The sequence below is a fragment of the Pezoporus wallicus genome, unplaced genomic scaffold (genome assembly GCF_028554395.1).
Source record: "Pezoporus wallicus isolate ANWC-B61680 ecotype Strahan unplaced genomic scaffold, APGP_CSIRO_Pwel_v1 contig_3817, whole genome shotgun sequence".
NCBI lineage: Eukaryota > Metazoa > Chordata > Aves > Psittaciformes > Psittacidae > Pezoporus > Pezoporus wallicus.
Genome location: NW_026635157.1, coordinates 2119894 through 2138913, shown reverse-complemented (window position 1 = coordinate 2138913; position 19020 = coordinate 2119894). Strand labels below are relative to the sequence as shown.

The window sequence follows — 19020 nt, the reverse complement described above, 5'->3', positions numbered from 1 at the left end:
TGTCTTCTTCTCCTCAACCTGCGGGAAAATTGATGGCTAGTAGCTAGGAAGAGCTACCAAAGTAGTCAAAGCTGGGTAATAAAACAATTTCTTAAAGCTCTGCACACACCCTTTCTGTTCCAGGCATACTGGCTCCTTGCTTCAGTTTCTTTCCTTACTGCCTCACTCAAACCTCATTGCTAATGTTCCCCTTTCTCTGCACTCTCCCTCTCACCTCCCTTTCCCTTCAGTGTCTTCCCATTTAACTTCTCTTTACATACGTCCATCTCAATTTTTTTCACCACTATTCCCTGAATGGAAAAAAACCCAACCCAACCAACCAAGAACTCAACTATGTGATTAGCTTCCTCCATAGTACTACAATAACGCTCACTTCACTTGCTTCATCCATCCCTCCCTCAGCTGGTGTGGGTCTAAAGATCTTTGTGGGAAGGATCATCTTCTGTGTTTAGTCAGTGCCCAGGGAAATAGACTTAATTTCACTCAGTCTATGGACAGTACCACATTAATCTTTGCTAAGAGCAGAAGTTTAGAAGGCTTCAGTTATTCTAAAAATAGTATAAAATTACGTAACTAAATGCAGAAAATGGGTACATATACACTGCACTGTAAAAAGTCAGAATTTTACTAGTTATAGATACAATTGTGGTGTCAGACACATGCAGAAAATTGATTCCACTGACAGTTACAAATACATTATTAACAGTTGAACCTAACAATTTTTCGCTACACCTAGTAACTACTACACCTATATATATACATACGTGTATGTGCCTACCTATGTCAAGTTTGGCAGTTTTGCTCCACCACCAGAATGTGCCTAGGTACTGAGCAGGTGCGAAGGGATTTCACAGGACACAGTTTGGCATGTAGAAATTGGATGCTGGTGAACGACAGTACCAACTGCAGACGCTTAATAAGGTTTCTCCCTTTAGCCGTCCACTTTTCTGGAATGATTACTATTTTGTCTGTTTCGAGATAGTAATGTTCTGATTTGGGCTTTTACGCAGCAGCTGAGTGGCAGGCATGCAACTGCTTTCATGAGAAGACATTGACTTCTGCACCTCGAGGAGGTGGCTAGCTTGTAGATGATGTGGCAGCAGTGAGAAACTGGTGCAGGAGCAACCTAAGTGTTGCTGGAAGGTCATACAGCAAGGAATGAACTAGGCTTTTTGCCATTTGTTCTTCTTTTTAATGAATTGCAGGGACAAGTCAAAAGTTTTCTAGTGCCTGTGATGTGCTTGAGTTGCTTTCATGAATGTTACGATTTGCTTTCATGTTTTGCTTGATGTTCCCTGAGGGATAAGGATTGGAAATTCTCAAGACTAACCACAAGAACACAGATGCTGGACATGTAACAAAAGAGCTTCATTGTAAAAGCTAAGCAATAGCCTTGATAAAAAAAAACAAATATCTATTTCTCTTGTATCTGCTGTGCTGTAAAATCTCAAAGGTTCATACTTCTCAGAGGCTTTTTCTACATGGAAAAGGTATATGCTCAATATATCTTATATGGCAAAATGGCACAATATTCCTTAACATGTGTGTATATATTTATATTTTTATATACATCTCTTTCTCTCTCTCTATACCTCAAAATCCACCTTAGCCAACACAGATAATTATCTGATCCAAGAACTGAATGTAGATAAGCCTTTGCCTACTTCTTGTATGTGTTCCAACACAAACAAGGCCACACAGGCCTTCTTTGTACATCAGTCAAAAATGTACAAGCCCTGTTTCTTCTCTTTCTTTATTCACTGCTGCAGCGGGAGAAGAAGAAGTATCTGTTCTCCCCCACTCCTGTCTCCATCAGCAGACAAGGAGTCTGAGTAGAAAAATCTGTGATCTCCAACTGGTTTTAAAGCAGTCACCTGTTGTAAACATCCTGCAAATGAAACACCGTTTTGCATGCTTTGTATATGCATGCACACTGGACCCAGTCATGCAAGGTACTTTTGAAAGCCCTCAACTTCTGAGCATCAACTAGAGGATAGAACAACTAGCACCACACAGGACTGGGGTCTTGTGTATGCATACACCAATTTCAAACATAACCTTGAAGGTGTTTAGACCTTCAAATAGCTACAAATCAGTATAAACTGTAACTTCAGAATACATGTCATCTCCAAGCTGAAGGCCTGGATCCAGAGATGACATCTCCACTGCTAGTCATACCTGATGGTTAGTCCTGTCCACAGTGTTGGCAGTGGATGCATGGTCACGAGTGTTTTGTCGTACTCGGGTGGAATTTTGCTGCTCAATGGTTGAGGAAGTGGGGATGCAGAACTCTCTGAAACACCTTTTGAAATTCTCATCTAGAAATGCATACAGGACTGGATTAAGGCAGCTATTTGTATACCCTAGGGCAATACAGAAGTGCCAGGAAACAGTCTGGAAAGTAGTCTCTGGGATGTTAACCAGGGCTTTAATGATGACATAAATGTGGATAGGAGTCCAGCAGACAATAAACACCGCCACCACTACAAGAACCATCCTTGTGATTCTCCGCAGGTTCCTGTCCTTCTCTTTGGAGCCAGACAACATGCGAACGCTCTTCAGGCGTAAAATCATCAGCCCATAGCACACAGTAATGATGAGGACTGGCATGATGAAGGCAAAGATGAACACACAGATTTTCAGGAGGTTCTCCCAGTACCATGCAGGGTGGGAGAATGTTAGTGTGCAGTCAATAGAGCCTGGAGAAAAGGGAAAACAGCAGGTAAGAACAAGTGGGTCAGTTTTTCCTTTGTTTTTCTTTAAACTGTTTTTGTTATATATCATAGGCAAATATATGAAGATTTACTAAGTAAACAGATACAATGAAGAAATCCATGACCTGTCATTGACACAAACACTGACAGGACACACTGCTAGAAAATATGTATGAAGTGTGAGTTACAAAAACAAAAGTGAAGTAACATGTTCTCTTCTGCATTTTTTTGCTTGGAATTGCATATATATTGGACAAGAAAGAGTTGAATTGTCATAAATGCTTAAACTTTGATTCATTTTCACTTTCAGTATACAACCTGGTGAAAAGAAAGATGGTTTAACCATGCATCTATTCAGAGTCTGGGCATTTCAGGGCAATGGGGAAGAGAATGACGTGACACTTGGCAACTGCAAAATGGAAGGTCTGGATTTATGTTGAGATGCTATCACTTCATGGAAAGTCTTTGAACACCAGTGATCCCTAACATGCTCTTTGTTCTGTATTGCATCCTGCCAGACTACGTGCAATACATCTATGACTGCAAAGTTCAGTGGACTATCCTGGGCAAAGTACGGGCTTCTGTAGTGCAGGGCAATGCATAACTGCTCCACAGCAGAAGGCAGGCAGGCAGAGATACTTTTCCAAACACTATAGTGACTGCGTTGGGCACCAAGACTCACACGGACCCCCAGAAGCAGCTGGAGCTGCCTGCTATATAAGACTGATCATGTTCAGTGATGTATCCAGTCAACTACAGCCAGATGCAAAATTGCTGAAGGGGTCCATTGGTACTGGCACCTGCTCTAGGCTGGAGGTCAGAAGTTAATTCAGTGCCTCTACAATTAAGTGAAACAATGCAGAAAGGAGTTTCAACATCAAAATACTCAATTTTGATGCTCAGTACTCAAAGGAACGAAAGCCAGACTTACCATGCCTGTATTTAGTGGTTGCCATGAACATAACTGGCAGGCCAATGGCAGAAGAAAGGATCCAGTTGCAGACATTGACAATTTTGGCGTTTCTGGGGGTACGGAAATCAAGGGCCTTAACTGGGTGGCATACAGCTACATAGCGATCCACACTCATGGTGCAGAGTGTAAAAATACTGGTAAACATATTATAGTAGTCTATGGATATAACAATCTTACAAAGGATGGTACCAAATGGCCATGTTCCCATCAAGTAATTCACACTCTGGAATGGCAGGGTACTTGTTGCTAGGGCATCTGCCAGTGCAAGATTGAAAATATAGATATTGGTGGCAGTCTTCATTTTTGTGTACCTAGGAAAAAAAAAATCAGCAAAGCATGTAAATGACCACAGCTAACAATGTTAAACAAAATTGAGTCCAGTACACCATCTGTAAAGAACTTCTTTCAATCAAACAAGAAGACAAGATGATATTAACCATGTTCATTGAATGCATCAATGGAATTACCACTCTGGGTGGATCCTGCAGCCCTTTGCTTCAAGTGGGAATGCTCGCTCTGCTCCACAGCACCTACTTTGTCAGAAGGGACTTCAACGTCAATTGCATACCTTTCTTCCTAGGTCTGTGCTGCTAACAACCCCCAAACCACTTCCTGAATTCTGAATATGTCACACTTCAATCCCAGCTGAGCAGAGGGAGCTTTCTGTTTTAATTCCAAATTCCTTCTTAGTTTCATCACATATTTGTAGAGCCCTTCACTGTTTCAGGTCTGTTGTGTCAGTTGAGCAGTACTTGAGATACGCTTTTTATGAAAATGCTATACTTTTGCAGTGTTACAATGACTGTACTGTTCCTGGTCATGCTGCCCTGCCACCCTCATTGCTGCCAGGGTTTCTGGGCACTGTGGCCACCTGGCTTTCCAGGGGTTGTACGGCTTGCTCATTTGATAAAGCTTCTTTCTGTTTCTGTGAAATAACCAGTACTGTGTCTGATCAAACATTTTAAAGCTTATAGAGAGATTTGCAAGAGGAATAGACCATCTGAAAAGATCTTTCAGGCCAGGGAAGACAAAGAGTAAAATACAGCATTTAATGTTCTGGGCTTTTTTTCTGTCTCGTCTCTTCAGAACATGAGTCAGCTGCAAAAAAAAAAAGCACCCAGTGACAGGGCTGTGTAGGCACATTTGGAACTTTTTTGGTAGGGTGTGGAGAAATGCAGACTTCTTGCTGAATGGATCTAGATGGCTTCTATGATATACATCTGAAGAACTTTGTACTGGCTTTGTTCTCTTATTTTCTAGCACTCTGCTTGAGGAGCCACTAACAAACCTAAATTCATTTTAGGTGTTTCATTGAAAAAGATTGTTGAGTAGACCCAAGCTCTTTCTTGACTGCTGCCTTGAGAAGTTATGATCTGAGCATGATACTTCAAAGCTTTAAATCAAACCTATATTCTAAAAGTACTCTAAACCCTTTTCTTACAGAAGCACTCCATGTATCCAACACCACTGTAACATTAACTTGGGAAGAGGTGGATGCTGCATGCATTCACGCCTCTCTGTGCTGGGAATTATTTAGAAAACATGTACAGGAGTGCAGTTTGGGAGAGGTACACAATAAGCTGCAGCTCTAAAAAACAGTTTGAAGGGAAGAGAAAATATTTTCTGGGCAGTTTGCTGGAGAATCTTGCAGAGGAGAAATGAAAACAGCAATGTTTTCATATTGACTTTACCATTACTGAGAATGAAAATGTTGTACTAAGCCTTCGTTTCACCTTGTCTCCTGTTTATCAAAAACAATAGACCTCTACAGGTCTGACAACAGATTCAGAACTATCTAAAATTGTGCCCAGAGAGTTAACCTGGAGGTTTGATTGCATTGTGAGGTGCTCAGGCAGCACCAGCAGCGGAGGGACAGTGGCGCTCATTTCTACACATAGAAGAAAAGGCGATGAGGTTACTGTGCCCTCATCCAGACTGCTGATCCCTACTCATCCCTTAGCTGATTGCCCTATCTTTATGGCTGGACAAGAAAGCACCCTTAGGTATACTGCTCAGCACTGCTACCATCACACGACTCTGGCACAGTTCTGTCTGGAGAACACATCAACAGATGATAATCCGTTTTTTATCAGCAATTAAAACCATTCTTATGATTTAAAGGGAATGCTTGATATAAATTTATCAATCAGTATGGAAATGATTCTCAGGTTAGCATGCCAGAGGATAGGGAGGGAAAACTATGGATAAATGGAATAAAGCTCCTTCACTGGGACTGGCATGGGCCTTATCCTGCTTTAATGCTGTACAGTTTTTGGGTTTGCGATCTTGCTTTCATTGTCAGTTTAAGCATAAAAGTTCTTGGACTTATTTTATTAAATGGGCTCTACAGGCTATTAATGAAGGATTTGACTTGACGCGCTCTGTAATCTTTATATTACTAATCATGCTGTTCTTACAAAGAAAGGAAGTAGAACTTTTGTGACGATAGTATTTACCTCCACAATTGCCTCAACAAAAGCCTACTAAAATTCACAATATTCTTTTCAGTGACTTCTATGGGATTTGGGTGTTTCTCTGCACTGAATATTTCAAGATTTTATAGAGGGCTTATTTCTGAAAGGTACCTTTTGTTAAATATGTTTTTTTACCAAGTAAGTAGATTATCAGCATTTTTTTTTTTTGGTACAAACAAATAAATACTGAAGCAACTCATTAAAAGCAATTTTAGCAGCATGAAAAATAACAGTCCCTCTCTGTTATTATGAATGGAGCTCTTCAAAGCTTCCATCTTAGTTACTATTATATCTTTTGTTAAGATATCCATCTACCTATTTGAACAAGCAGCACAAAAATGTCCATCATGCAGGCATACATGTGTATGTAATGATATTTCTGCACTTCAGAGGGACTGGATTTTGTATGCAATTAAAGTCACAAGAAACCTGTATGATATAAAATAATAAAATATTGTGTTTATAGCATACTTTTTAACAGATACTTCTTTCATGCTTTCATTCAAGGCAACTAGAGAATCTAAAAATGAACAGATGTGTAAAAAAAAGAGTCTTAAATGTAAACCTGTGAAAATCTGAATGATGGTAGTTAGATTACATTGAAATTTCAGCATGTAAGCCACTAAGTATATTACATTTTGTATGACAGTGAGCAAGGTTGCAAGTGAAGGCAGAAGTTGGCTTTGGGCAACATTACTTTTATTTTTACAGCTCTAATAGATTAGAGAGACTATAATAGAGGATTACTAATAGAGCAATTAAAAGAGCAGTACTGAGCTAAATATTCACCAAAAAAATACTGCTCTTGATAAATAGTCAAATTAATTATGCTCATAACACTGACACTAGTATTCACTTTCTAACTCCTTGATGCAGGTTTTGTATCATACAATATCTATGTTTATGAAAGCATTTTTTTGTTGGTACTTAGTAGATGACAGATCAGGTTTACAACAGTAAGAATATACTTTATTTCTGTTTAGTTCTGTAGGGAAAACTCAGTCTTGCCTTCATCTTCAACCCAGCAAAGCTTTAAAATATACTTGAAGTTTGAAGATCTGAGCTCTAGAGCCCTCTCAACTGGGATTGGCTTGGAATAAGACAAAGCAAAGAGAAAAATATGCAAATCCTACTCAGATAGTCACCAAGTTCCTAGCATTCAAGGGCAAATAAAGTCTTGAAATTACCTCTTCAACTGGCAGCCCATGGGCCACTTGTAGTTTGCAAACCAAAGAAAACGTTTGCCAAACTAACCTAGAGAGACACTCAGCTCCATTGCACAAAGTGAAACATCTTGAGAAGGAGCCACGAGCACCTTCCCTTCCACCTCACAGTCATGTGACAAGAGAGATGTGAGCACATCTTTGTGCAAGACACATGCCACAGCTCTGTTTCTGGTCTACAGACTCCAAAGGTTTAGTCTCCACCTTATCACCTCCAAAACTTTTGAAGAGTTTTTTTCCTTAAAGCTTCCATGGCTCAGAAGTAAAGAACAAGTAACACAAAGACCATCTCTTTTCTTAAAAAAAGAATAAAATTTTAGTTTGCATTACACTTTATCAAAAGCTAATAGACACAGTTGGTATACTGCCACCTGAGTCTTGTCCCTACTACTTCTTGGACAAGCTCTTTACATTCTTGTGGATTATTGAAACATATCCTCTTCCAGACCCTTCAGCCCTTCTACACCAGATCAGTTTTATAGTTTCCTTGTACCACTAGGCTTGTGCAAAGTAGCCAGAGGTCCATGTTTAGCCCAGTTAATACCGTAATACATACAATTATGAATCAATTTTAAAACTTCTCCTATGCGAATAACAACCATGAGAAGAAAAGCAGAAACAGCCTTTTGCACATAGGAAATGGGCTGGCCAATGATAGATTGATAATAAGTACTTTCAGCAACACAAAGGCATGCAAGCTTTTGCCCCACAGAATGCTAATTTGGAGACAAAAGACTACTTCAACTGATCTGTGTTTAAGCTCAATGCAAAATGCATGAAAAACTGGCTTAATTACAGGAGATCAACTGCAGAACCCAGTAGTTCATGACAATGTTTGGCTGCTGAAGGAAACAACAGCCAGCAATTAGGTCTTGCATACAGACGACATGATGTTAACTCTTGTTGATGCTTGAGGAGATCAGGTTAGCATTTCAAATTCATGTTCTCCTTGCATAAATGACTTGTTAAACAAACGAAAAATCATTATGTGCGTACATTAGATTAGCTGAGGTCTCCTTCGGTGGGAGGATATAAACATGTGAAGTATGCCTAGTGGAACCAATTTAAATGAACATTTATTTCCATAGCTTTTCTGGTGCATCTTTATACACAACTCAAAAACAACAGGAAAGAGGGATTTTTTTTTTATGTGTGTTTGTGCTTTCCTGAGATATACTTTAAGTTTTTGTTGAGCCCTTAAAGCTTTGCAAAGGTCATGTCATATCCAGGACAGGATTCTATGATTCTAGATACAGTCTGGAAAAACCCTCAAAAAATTCTTCTGTTTGCCAATCCAATTAGAATGTTTGACACTGAAATGAAGTCTCAGCTAGGCCATATTCTGGAAAGTACCTTTGAGCTAAAGAGTCTCAAATGATGGACATAGGTGATGGCTATCTCATTTTTTTATTCTTTTTCTTTCTTTGCATGGTAGTGGGTTTCTATAGAATGGAAGACCCATACTGTATCTCAGCCACACATAAGACTTGTGCTATGGCAGACTGTTACCTATTTAAGTTTTGAAGACATATATATTCTGGATGAGTCTAACTTACCTGTCTGGGAGTGTATGATTTAATCAACATGAAGATTTATTTTTGATCTTTCTATTCATGAGTACTTCAGAATGCTTATGCCTTAAGCCATTAAATTCAAGAACTGAATTTAACTGAAAGCACCATGAATTTTTGTACAACCCTTGCATGTTATTAGGCAGTCAGGCCAACCAGACTGAAGGTTCCACACTGTGGTTATCTATTCATTCTTTTGATTTATGTTTTTCTGAAGAGGAAACCAGCAATCAAATGAAAAAGCCCCAAACCTCCAACAGATATAACATTATAGCAGAAAATGTTCATACTTGGCTACAATGAAATTGTGAAATCTGCAGCACAGTCACTTACTTCCTGCACTGATCCTGAGTTTGGGGTAAAAGCTGAACTGGGGATGAGAGAAAGGTTTCACTGCCTTTAAGAAAGACAGAGGCAGTGGCTGTTTCTTCCTGTTAAAGCCTTGCATCCTGACTCCCAGCATGGCGCTACCCAGTCACTGCTGTGACCTCTGATGGTGTTTAATTACAGAGATGAAAAAACATATGAATATCAAGCATCGCATCAGGTGTCAAGGCATGACACAGTAAGATCTAAAATCCCAAGACGCAATTATTTGATGTACTCGGGAACACAGCAAGGCCTTCACATACAATATGCTGGAGCAGCCTTCCCCTCCCTTCCTCACACACCAGTAAGGAGATGTCCATTTTTTGAAGGGGTTTGAATGTATGTGCTGAATGTGGATCTGAACATAGGGCAGATACCTACTGGACTGTAGTTGTTTCAGCTGCTACCTCTTTTCTCCCTAACACTTTGTTCTCGAACTGAGAAGTTCATTTTTCACTTTATTCTCCTCCACAGCACAAACGAAATTAAGCCAGAATTTCACCAAGGTTTACTTCCCTTGGGTTATTTTGCTAACATCTTTAACTTCTCAGCTTGTCTCTTCCTTGCATAGGGGCAGTGTCAAGGGATGTGCAGATCCATCAACATTTGCTTACAGGACCCAGGCAGGTGAAGTAACCAGAGCAAACAACTTCTCATGGCTCAGGGCCATCTCTCCTGTACTCAGCACCAATTAGTGACTTCTCTCAGACCTCAGCTTTGGGAGAGCTTAATGAAAGCCTTCCAGGCAGAGTTAACTTTCTTCAGACTCTGGTGCCAGTCTTTTTGGGAATGCTGTGGCACCAAGAGAGCTGAGAGAACATCTGAGTCATCCTGTTTTCAATTAATTACAATACTGTGTTGGCTTTGGGCTAATACTCACTTGTTTTCTTTAAGGCTGGTCCTGCTTTTCTGCTGCTGAAAGGTATCCTATAGAGGTCCTCTTTCTGCTCTTTAGTTTAAATCAGTGAGTTTTGTCCCTCCCCAGAGAAAACAAAGCAAGCTTCTTTCTTTGTGAAAAATAGTTATTCTGGGAAGGAAGGCCGGTCCTTTCCCTTGATGTCTGACTGAGAGGATTAACAAGCAAGGGTATTACTTCAGACAGAAAACACAAACTCCACAGCAGTTGCAACAGTTGACTTTTTTATTACTTCTTTCTTATTATTTTCATGCCTGTTTTAATTACATACACATGCAAATTATCCTGGCAAAAATCTGTACAAGATAAAGGTAATATGATTTCATTCTTTCCCTTTTTTTCAAGAGGGGGGTGTGTGTGTGTGACACCAGCTGAGAACAGGTTTTTATACATATATCAACCTGCCACACAAAATTTTTGATGTTGCAATGTCTTACAGCTCCTATTACCTTATTTCCTTTTTCTTTTCCCAGACACCATAGAAAGCTACATAATGATAAAAACCAAATTACAATAGTATGTATGATCCAATGCCCAAACGGTCATCTGCTGGGACACTTCCTTCCCTTCCAGCCTAGGGATGGAAATGGGAGAAAAATTATCTGACAATTATTCCAGGATGTAATCTGGCCTGCTAGTTAGGCCACCTCTAGCTGAGTGTTTGTTTGCCTGGTGCTGAGACATATATGGGTCTCCAGTAAAGGTCGCTGGTTTTGCTATTACTGTGTAACACTTGTCTCTGGAAGAAATCAATGGTGCTAAAAGGCTAACTCCAATATATTGCAATTATGCAGCAGTAGGCGCTTTTTGCTGAACTTTTTGCTTTGCTAGGAAGACATGGAAATGAAAACTATCATTGTCTTCAACTTAACCTTATCCCCTCTGCCTCCAGGGAAGCGTGATTGAGAGTAAAACCATTGACTGTATCTATGATAGCTGCAGTAGCATTTTTCTAGGGTGGACAAGTTAACAGCTATTTTCTCTGGGTTCCAGGTGCTGGTGCCCTCCTCCTGGTTTGCAGACTGATCACCTCAGGTGAGGACTGTATATGAAACATCCTCTGCTCAGCAGGGAAGCTGGCAGGGAAGCTTTTGATGACAGTTTTACTGCTAGTAGATGTGAGATCCTAAAAAATATAATGGGGAACAGCAGTGGTAATCCCTCCTGATCAGACAGTATCAGGGAGGTAGCATGGGGCTCAAGGCAAGGCCATAGACTGCACAGATCAAAGTAATGCTAAGTATACAAGGCATGGTCTATTGCATGCATGAGACTGGGAAGCTGTTGAGTGTGTCTGGAAAGCAACAGAGGTGAGACAAAGGGACTGGAGAGACAGTAACCACAGAGGGAAACTTGCCTGCGACGGGGGAAAGGAGAAAGCAGGCAATGGTAGAGGCAGATATGACAGAAAGGAGAACAGTTATGGGTTTTGACAAGACCATATCAAAACTACCGGGAATCATGGATGACTAGGATGAGATTGTGCCTGAAAACAGGGCTCTGAGGGAGGTACTAAGACCTTCACCTTATGAAAAGGATTTGGGTAACTGGCTTCTTGGATGATTGTCCTATAGAGGCGGCAAATCCCAGGGCTGGAGGTTTACATCACACAAGGGGAAAACAGGAGAAGATACCCTAACTGCTGCTCCCTGTTCCCTCTTAAGTAAGAGATTTCTCTCGGCTGGGATTGCTCCATGAGACACAACGAGGAGGAGATGGTCTGTTTCACACAAACATTTTTGTTTTGAAGTTTTATTCCTCATCTGAGATGCAAGATCTTACAGCTGATAATTGAACACTTCTCAGTAAGAAGGTGGAAAAAATACGCTATTTCATGTCTTTCACAGTTACTTGATTAGCTATAGACTGTCATCCCTACCTTTTTTCATCACGTAAATTCAAAGGAAGGTATAAATAAAATTTAGAAGTGTTTAAACGAATGAATGAGAATGCTTCTTAACAACACAGGTGGGCTAAGCTGTGAAACTCCTTGCTAGTGAACACTGTTAAAAGCCATCTTCCAAAAAAAAGAGCAAGGGCTTTGAAAGATAATGATAGCATCCCCATTTATAATAACAGAAACCCAAACTCCATGGCATAAACCAAAGAGGACTCAGATGGTTATAAAAATAGCTTCATTTGCGATCACTCTAACCATAACAATTCAGAAAATAGCTGCTTTTGGGTTTCAAAAAAATATAATGAGTAGATTTGTATTTTCAGAGAATCATAATTGGAATCATAATAATTTTTTTTCAAGTATCTGTCAATCAGAATCTCTACAACATCCACCTTAGGACACCCAAGCTTAAAAATAACCAACTTTGAATTTTTAACAATGCTTCAGGATTCTGAAATTTTACGTTAGAGAATATTTGTTTCAAAGCAGCTCTGTTTAGGAGGGTCAATATTTGTGACCTTTTATTTCCAACTTTATTTTTGATTCTAATATTTTGAGGACTGCTGCATGTTAGAGAAATCCACAAAATCTACGGAATAAATGCTGATGCAAAGTGCATCTTAGAAAGTCTTTTGGCAGTCTAACAGACAGTTAGAAGGATTCTTACATAGTGATGCTCCTGTTTCTTCCACTTTTGATGAAAGATCAACCCCTGGCTATAGATGGAAAAGAGGTTAGTAAGCTAGACAATGAGTCTGAGCCATCTGGGCTTACATCATGTTACATCTGAGATTTATGTAAATATGTCACCTTTTGATCTAGAAAAAAATTATAAAAGCTTTCAACAGTGTTCAGCAAAAGCTACGCCTGATGATTTGAAAAAGTACTGTAAGTTAAAATGAAATAAAGCAGTACTTCAGGATTATGTTGCCTAATGAGCTCAACAGTAATTAGCTTGCTAAAAATTACATAATATATGCTTACAATATTTTCTAATTTCACTGAAGCCATGAAAAGTTGGTACAATTTGACTTATTTCTATAAGAAAATTAAAACCAAATCAGGTTGTGATTTGTGTTTAACATTATTTTTCATGGGAGCCATTATCAAAATGATACTCCAGGAGAAGTGCAGTGGGATCAGACTAGCTTTTTTAAGAGTTACTGAGTGAGAGGGGATGTTTTCTGCCCAGAAGTGCCTGGTGGCAGCCACTAGCAGAGCAGGGGGGTCTGCCCCTCCTGGACCAGGCATGTGTCCCATGTATGACAGCTCACTGGAACCCAGGCCAGGGTGGCACAGAGTCTGGAGACTTGGGCTACAGATCTCTCACTCATCCCACAGCCACTTCTGCTTCCTCAAGGAGACGGGGGTTATCCCCAGGTTGCAGGTTCATGTATTTTCAGGCAAATTTTGACCATGTCTGTATTAATAATAATTATTTTTTAACAAGAAAATACAAAGGTATACATGCCATTTTAACTGTCCGATTCTCTTGATCTTGGGGCAGGGAGGGGAGCCACTTGCCAAACAAACACTTACTCACTAGCAGAGGTTGGTAAACTTCCATCACAAACAGTGTGCAAACAGGGACACCTCAGCATAATATGAGATGCTGAGTGAGGGTCACCCCCTATGCTGCTCATCTAATTCAGCTTCTATGCTGTTCTTGACCAATTCGACTCTCTCAGTTGATCTGCTCTGGCTTCTGCTGGTGAGCAGCATCAATTCATAACTGGCATGACTCATTAAGGCTGCTGTGTCTTTACTTAACAGCTCTTAGCAATGGGGTGAAACCCTTGCATAACAGTGGAACAGGCAGGGCACACATTTGCACATGCAGTGCCATCCAAATGAAGAGAAGGTCTTGCAGCTGCGGACAGGAAAGAAAAGAATGAACATTATGCATTTCTTGGTTTCTAAGTTCCCTGATCTATGCTGCTACAAGAGATGCCATTGGCCTGCTTTCACACTGCATCCATAACTCCATGTCACTTTGCAAAGTATCCCTGGTTTTTAGAAAAACTTGCTTTGCTTCAGCCACTTTCAAGCTTGTGATAATTTTCAGTTTATTCCTCTAACAGACTCTCTCTGTTTTCTGTCTTAAGACCTTTTTCCAAATTCCTTGCTTTTCACTTTTTGTGTATTTATTTCTCTGGTGATATCAATTCTTTCTACAATGGAAATTTCACTCTCAATTCTCTTCTACTTCATAAAAGAGTTTTCCTAAAGTGTGAGCTGGGCTGAAGTACTTTCAGTACTTCATTGCTTTCTGTCTGTGTCCGACCGCAGTGACTTTTCCAGATTAGATGGTATTTCAGTCACAGCCCTTTTTTTCAAAACACTATTAAGTGGCTGTTTTCAGAAATACAAAAAGAAATCTCTTTGTTCCAGAAAGGACTTCTTTTGCTGGTCCATGTTTTTATCTATTTAAAAGCAGATTAATTGTTTGCTCTAATGAAATATGACATTTCCTTCCGCCTGTGAAGGATCACGGAGAACCAGAGGCCACTTTGTTTATGGTATGTGACAAAATTAATAGCAGAGCAATGAAGGAATCACTTTTGACTTGAGTGACTTTAGCGGCTGTTGGTGGAATTACAGTCCTCTCAGGGCACTCGGCATCACAGAGGCCTGGGGCCTCAAGAGAGCTATTCCTCTCCACCAGACCGGCAATGCTGAAGATTTTCATCTATGATCTATTATAGTTTTCCAGCATATTGCCTTAATCACAGGGCATATTCTTCTTCCTACTCTAATGTGTGACTAATATCCCACTGACTTGATGAGAAAGCTGGAAAAGCCTATAGATTATGGTGTATATTAATTCACTGCCACATGGTACTAATCGTACACTGTCATGATGTACTCTGCAGCAGCTAGAAGCAGCATTTGCTGTTGACACAGCCATAACAACACTGTATTCATATCAGTAATTTACACTTACACAAAGCACATGAGGAAAACAGGCAATAAAAAAATCTACAGATTTTTCATATTACAGGCTGGCAGTAACACCTGACTATTACTGCTGTCACTCAGAAGGCATGTTTTTGTACTTGACAAAAGAAACAGCTCAGTGTTAGTAACATGGGGTTCAGTCTCACACACTACAGCTGTAACACGTAAATATTAATTCAAGGATGAAAGTATTCAGCTGAACAGGAACCATTTGGGAGAATGGGTAGATGAGAATGCATTAATTATATATATTGAGGGATGTATAAATTGGAAATCCATGAACCTGCTTTGCATGAAGACCCTGATTCCATATCCATAATGACAATACATTTCTAACTCCCTGATGGACATGTCTGCTTTCTGATCTCCATTTGCCCCAGCTGGGGTAACAGGGTGGCAGTGTGGACTGATAGTGACAGTTCCACAACAGGCAAGTACTTAGAATCGTAGAATTTGCATGGTAAATAAGAAGCATAGACTTGCACTGCTCTGGCTCCAAACCCAAGGATCTGCTTCATGTGGAACAGTTTTAAGAAAGTTTATAAGAATAACAGAATTATTAAAAAATATTACTAAAGAAGCCAAGCGTTATATATTAGCCTGCAGCACACTGAATATGAAGTCGCTGTTGCTTTCATTGGGGCTGGATGCTGAAAGGTGAGTAGAGGAAGAGTTTCAAATATCTAAGCACGTACCTCCCAACAACTAGTATTTTCAAGGCAAACTAGATACCAATATCACTTTCAAATCTTATTTCTCAAAATGAATACAAACTTCAGTGTTTTGTTCTTTCTGAGCAGACATAGTGTGAAAGGTAGATAAAGAAGGGGAGCTTTTTATGACACCAAATTCAGTCCAGCAAAAGGTTTGGCTCCTATCTGTATCAGGATCCAAGGATGCACAAATGTGAGCACACATGCTCACCATTTCATGCATGCGCATATGACTGGGAATACTGTCATACAACACAGGTTGAAACAAAATAAATCACAAAGTTCCCTGCTTCTGTCAGATACACTATACCTACAGAGAAGCACAGAAAGGAAATGCATTTTTATGTTGCTTAAACCACAGATCCTATTCAACCATTAACATGCAAACTTTTTCATCCCAAACTGTAAACAGACATTAATTGGGAAGGAACCAAAAGCTGTCCTTACACAGGAGACCTGGGTTCAGTCCTGCCTTTGCTATAGAATTCCTGGATGGTTTTGGAGAAGCCATTTAATTCATTTGTGTTTTCCTTTGTAAAATGAAAATCTATTTTTGCTTTCTCCTATTTCTACTGGCTTTTGTTTTTAAGATATAATCTCAAGCAAATACACTTTCTTTAGATAGATACCTAAATGCAAGTGCCTCATTCAATTTGGCTTTGTGGTACAAATGTAATTCAATTAATTAATGTAAGAAATATAAACCTAGTATGGGTTATGTCTGATATAAATTTGAGGGACAACCTGTGGCATATTTCTCTGCTGACAGCTACCCTGGCTTTGTTACAGTGTGCATCTGCTTTTCCTCCCAGAGGAATGTATCAACATGGCTCAGTTGATTGCAGTCATGTCCCTGCTCAGAAGCCTTTTCTGCAGCACAGAGATAGCTCGAATCTCAGACTGACCAAAACCACAGTGCAGAGGAGAATCTCCACTGCTCCATGCATTCAGAATGCAGCCTCTAAAGTACAGTTAAACCCACGAGGTTCCAAAACTACTGTAGTTTGAACCCCTGATGCATATTATGTGTGTTGCCATCAGATCTCTGAGCTGCACAGCATTTGCAGACATCTCATACATGCAGGAGTCATCCATCCTCCAAGGCACTCCACCTTGACCACTGTCCTTATCTCTGGTTTTCCTCAGCTCTGGCAGGGCTGCACCCACCATGAGGCCACCCTGATGCCAGAGGCCTGCTGGGCACCAACCCCTGCTCCTGCCCGACAGCTCCCTGCGGCCACGGCACCTATCCCCGATAGCTGCTATCCCTATTCCTTGGGAAACACTGCTCAAAGAGAGAAGGGGCATCTTCTAGGCCTGGGGAACCTGGCAGTGCTGGGGCTGCCCCGAAGAGGAGGGAGCGCGCCCGTGGGGCACGCCGCCACCAGCGCCCGCTGGGCTCTGCAGCGCTCAGCGTATACTGGATTTGGAAACGACGAGCTGCCGCGAAGGACGGAGAGCTTGATCAGCCACATCCTGTCGCTTCCCGCCGCCTCGCTCCCGTCCCACCCCGCTCCCGGTCCCGCCGCTCCCGGGAGGTGGCAGTGTGTCCCCACGGAAGCGCCCGCCCCGCTCCCAGCGGGCAGAGCCGCCCGGTTAATCTCACTCTCGTTTTCCGCCCATCTATGGACAGGGAATTTCTCGCGCGTGAAAGGCAGACTTGTGAACGATCTATAAAACACTGGTGGGCTTCACGGTGAGGGAGCTGCTAAGTGCTGCAGCTCAGCCGAGAAACCGGGTTTACGGACAGTGGTCGCGATACTGGCGTATTTATTACACGTCTATACGCATGTCTGTACTAATACATACATAAAGGTGTATGAATAGAAACATATATCAAGACTTGGTGCAGAGGATCTATAAACTCGGACAGAGAGAAGCGTTTAGCCGCGATGCCATTTACATTTTGATTATGCGTTTAGGGTGGAAGACGCGTGGATGCGTGTCGGGTGTCCGTATGCCACTCCAAACATGCACACTCTCATAGGCAGCGGCTAAGGTCCCTTTAAATCCTCCCTCCTCAGCGGTCAAGTGCGGGATTCGGGCCTCGTTGGCCAGAGCAGCTCTCAGAGGTACTGCAGTACGGAGGGTCCGTAGAGCATCCCTGGACCACAGCGGTTTCTGGGGACCGCCCAGCCCAGCCGCAAGTTTCCTCACGGCCCCGCCGCAAGTTTCTTTTCCCCCGTCACCCGCTTTCTCAAAAGCCCTCTTCCCTTTCCCTCCTTTCCCTTCTGGGGCAGGAGCCCCTACGAACCCCCCAGCAAGAGCCTTCGCGCTGCCTGCCGGAGCGGGACCGCAGCATCTCCCGCCGGGAAGCCGGCATCTGCCCAGCTCCCCGGGCTGTGAGTCCGCCCCGACGGCAGCGGCCGTGGTCTGCGGGGCAGGGCGGGGCGGCACTCACCTGACGATGACATACATGACCAAGAAGTTGCCGAAGAGCCCCACGACGCAGACCACGGAGTAGAGGGCCATAATGGCGATGGCCGTGACCACCGAGGGGCCACCGCCCGCGGGCGCGCAGGGGCCGCCGCCGCCCGCGCTCCCGTTGGCGCCGCCGCACGGCTCGGACCGGTTCCAGCCCGCCGAGGTGTTGCCCCAGGCTGCCGACGGCGCGGCCGCGCAGGGGGGAGCGGCGGGGCGGCAGGCGGCGGCGGAGGCGTTAGCGGCGAAGGGCACCTCCAGGGCGCCGGCGAGGAGCGGCGCGGAGCCGTTGCCCAGCAGGTAGGCGACGGCCATGGCGCGCAGCGGCGTCAGCGCGGCCACCGGCTCTCCGCACCCGAGTGCTGTCGCGGTGCTGCTGCGGCGCGCGGTGCCGGGGAGGCGGCGGCTGCGGCGGCAGCGACGCCCGCCCCGACGGAGCGCCCAGCCGCGGGCTACGGGCACATGTGTGCGGCGGGCGGGGCGGGCAAGGGAGGAGGGGCCCGCAGCGGCGGGAGCGGCTGAGGCGGCTGGGAGGCGGGGCTTGCTGTCCCCACGCTCCCCCCCCCAGGGCCTGTGGGGCACGGGCAGCCCCAGGCGCGGTCACCTCCAGCGATGAGTGGAGCCGTCTCTGGGCGCGCCCAGTGCGTGGCGTCCGTCGCTCCGCTGGAAGGCCCGGGGGAGAGGGGCCGCTCCTGCAGGTTTCCCTTTCCTTGCGGATGGCACTTGACAGCAAAGCGCTTAAAATGTTTCCGAGGGCCGCAGGCACGAGTGGGAAACACAGAAAGTAC

At 42.8% G+C, this 19020-nt stretch overlaps 1 protein-coding gene across 1 annotated transcript; it reads right to left on the bottom strand.

The window, feature by feature from the left end:
• Positions 1-2172: 2172 nt before the first annotated feature.
• Positions 2173-18591, bottom strand: OPRM1 (opioid receptor mu 1). The gene is made up of 3 exons (XM_057406120.1): positions 18213-18591; positions 3646-3998; positions 2173-2699 (listed from the first exon to the last, which is right to left on the bottom strand). Exons 1-3 carry the CDS (start codon positions 18545-18547, stop codon positions 2173-2175), a joined length of 1215 nt encoding a protein of 404 aa, XP_057262103.1. The 5' UTR covers positions 18548-18591.
• Positions 18592-19020: the final 429 nt, after the last annotated feature.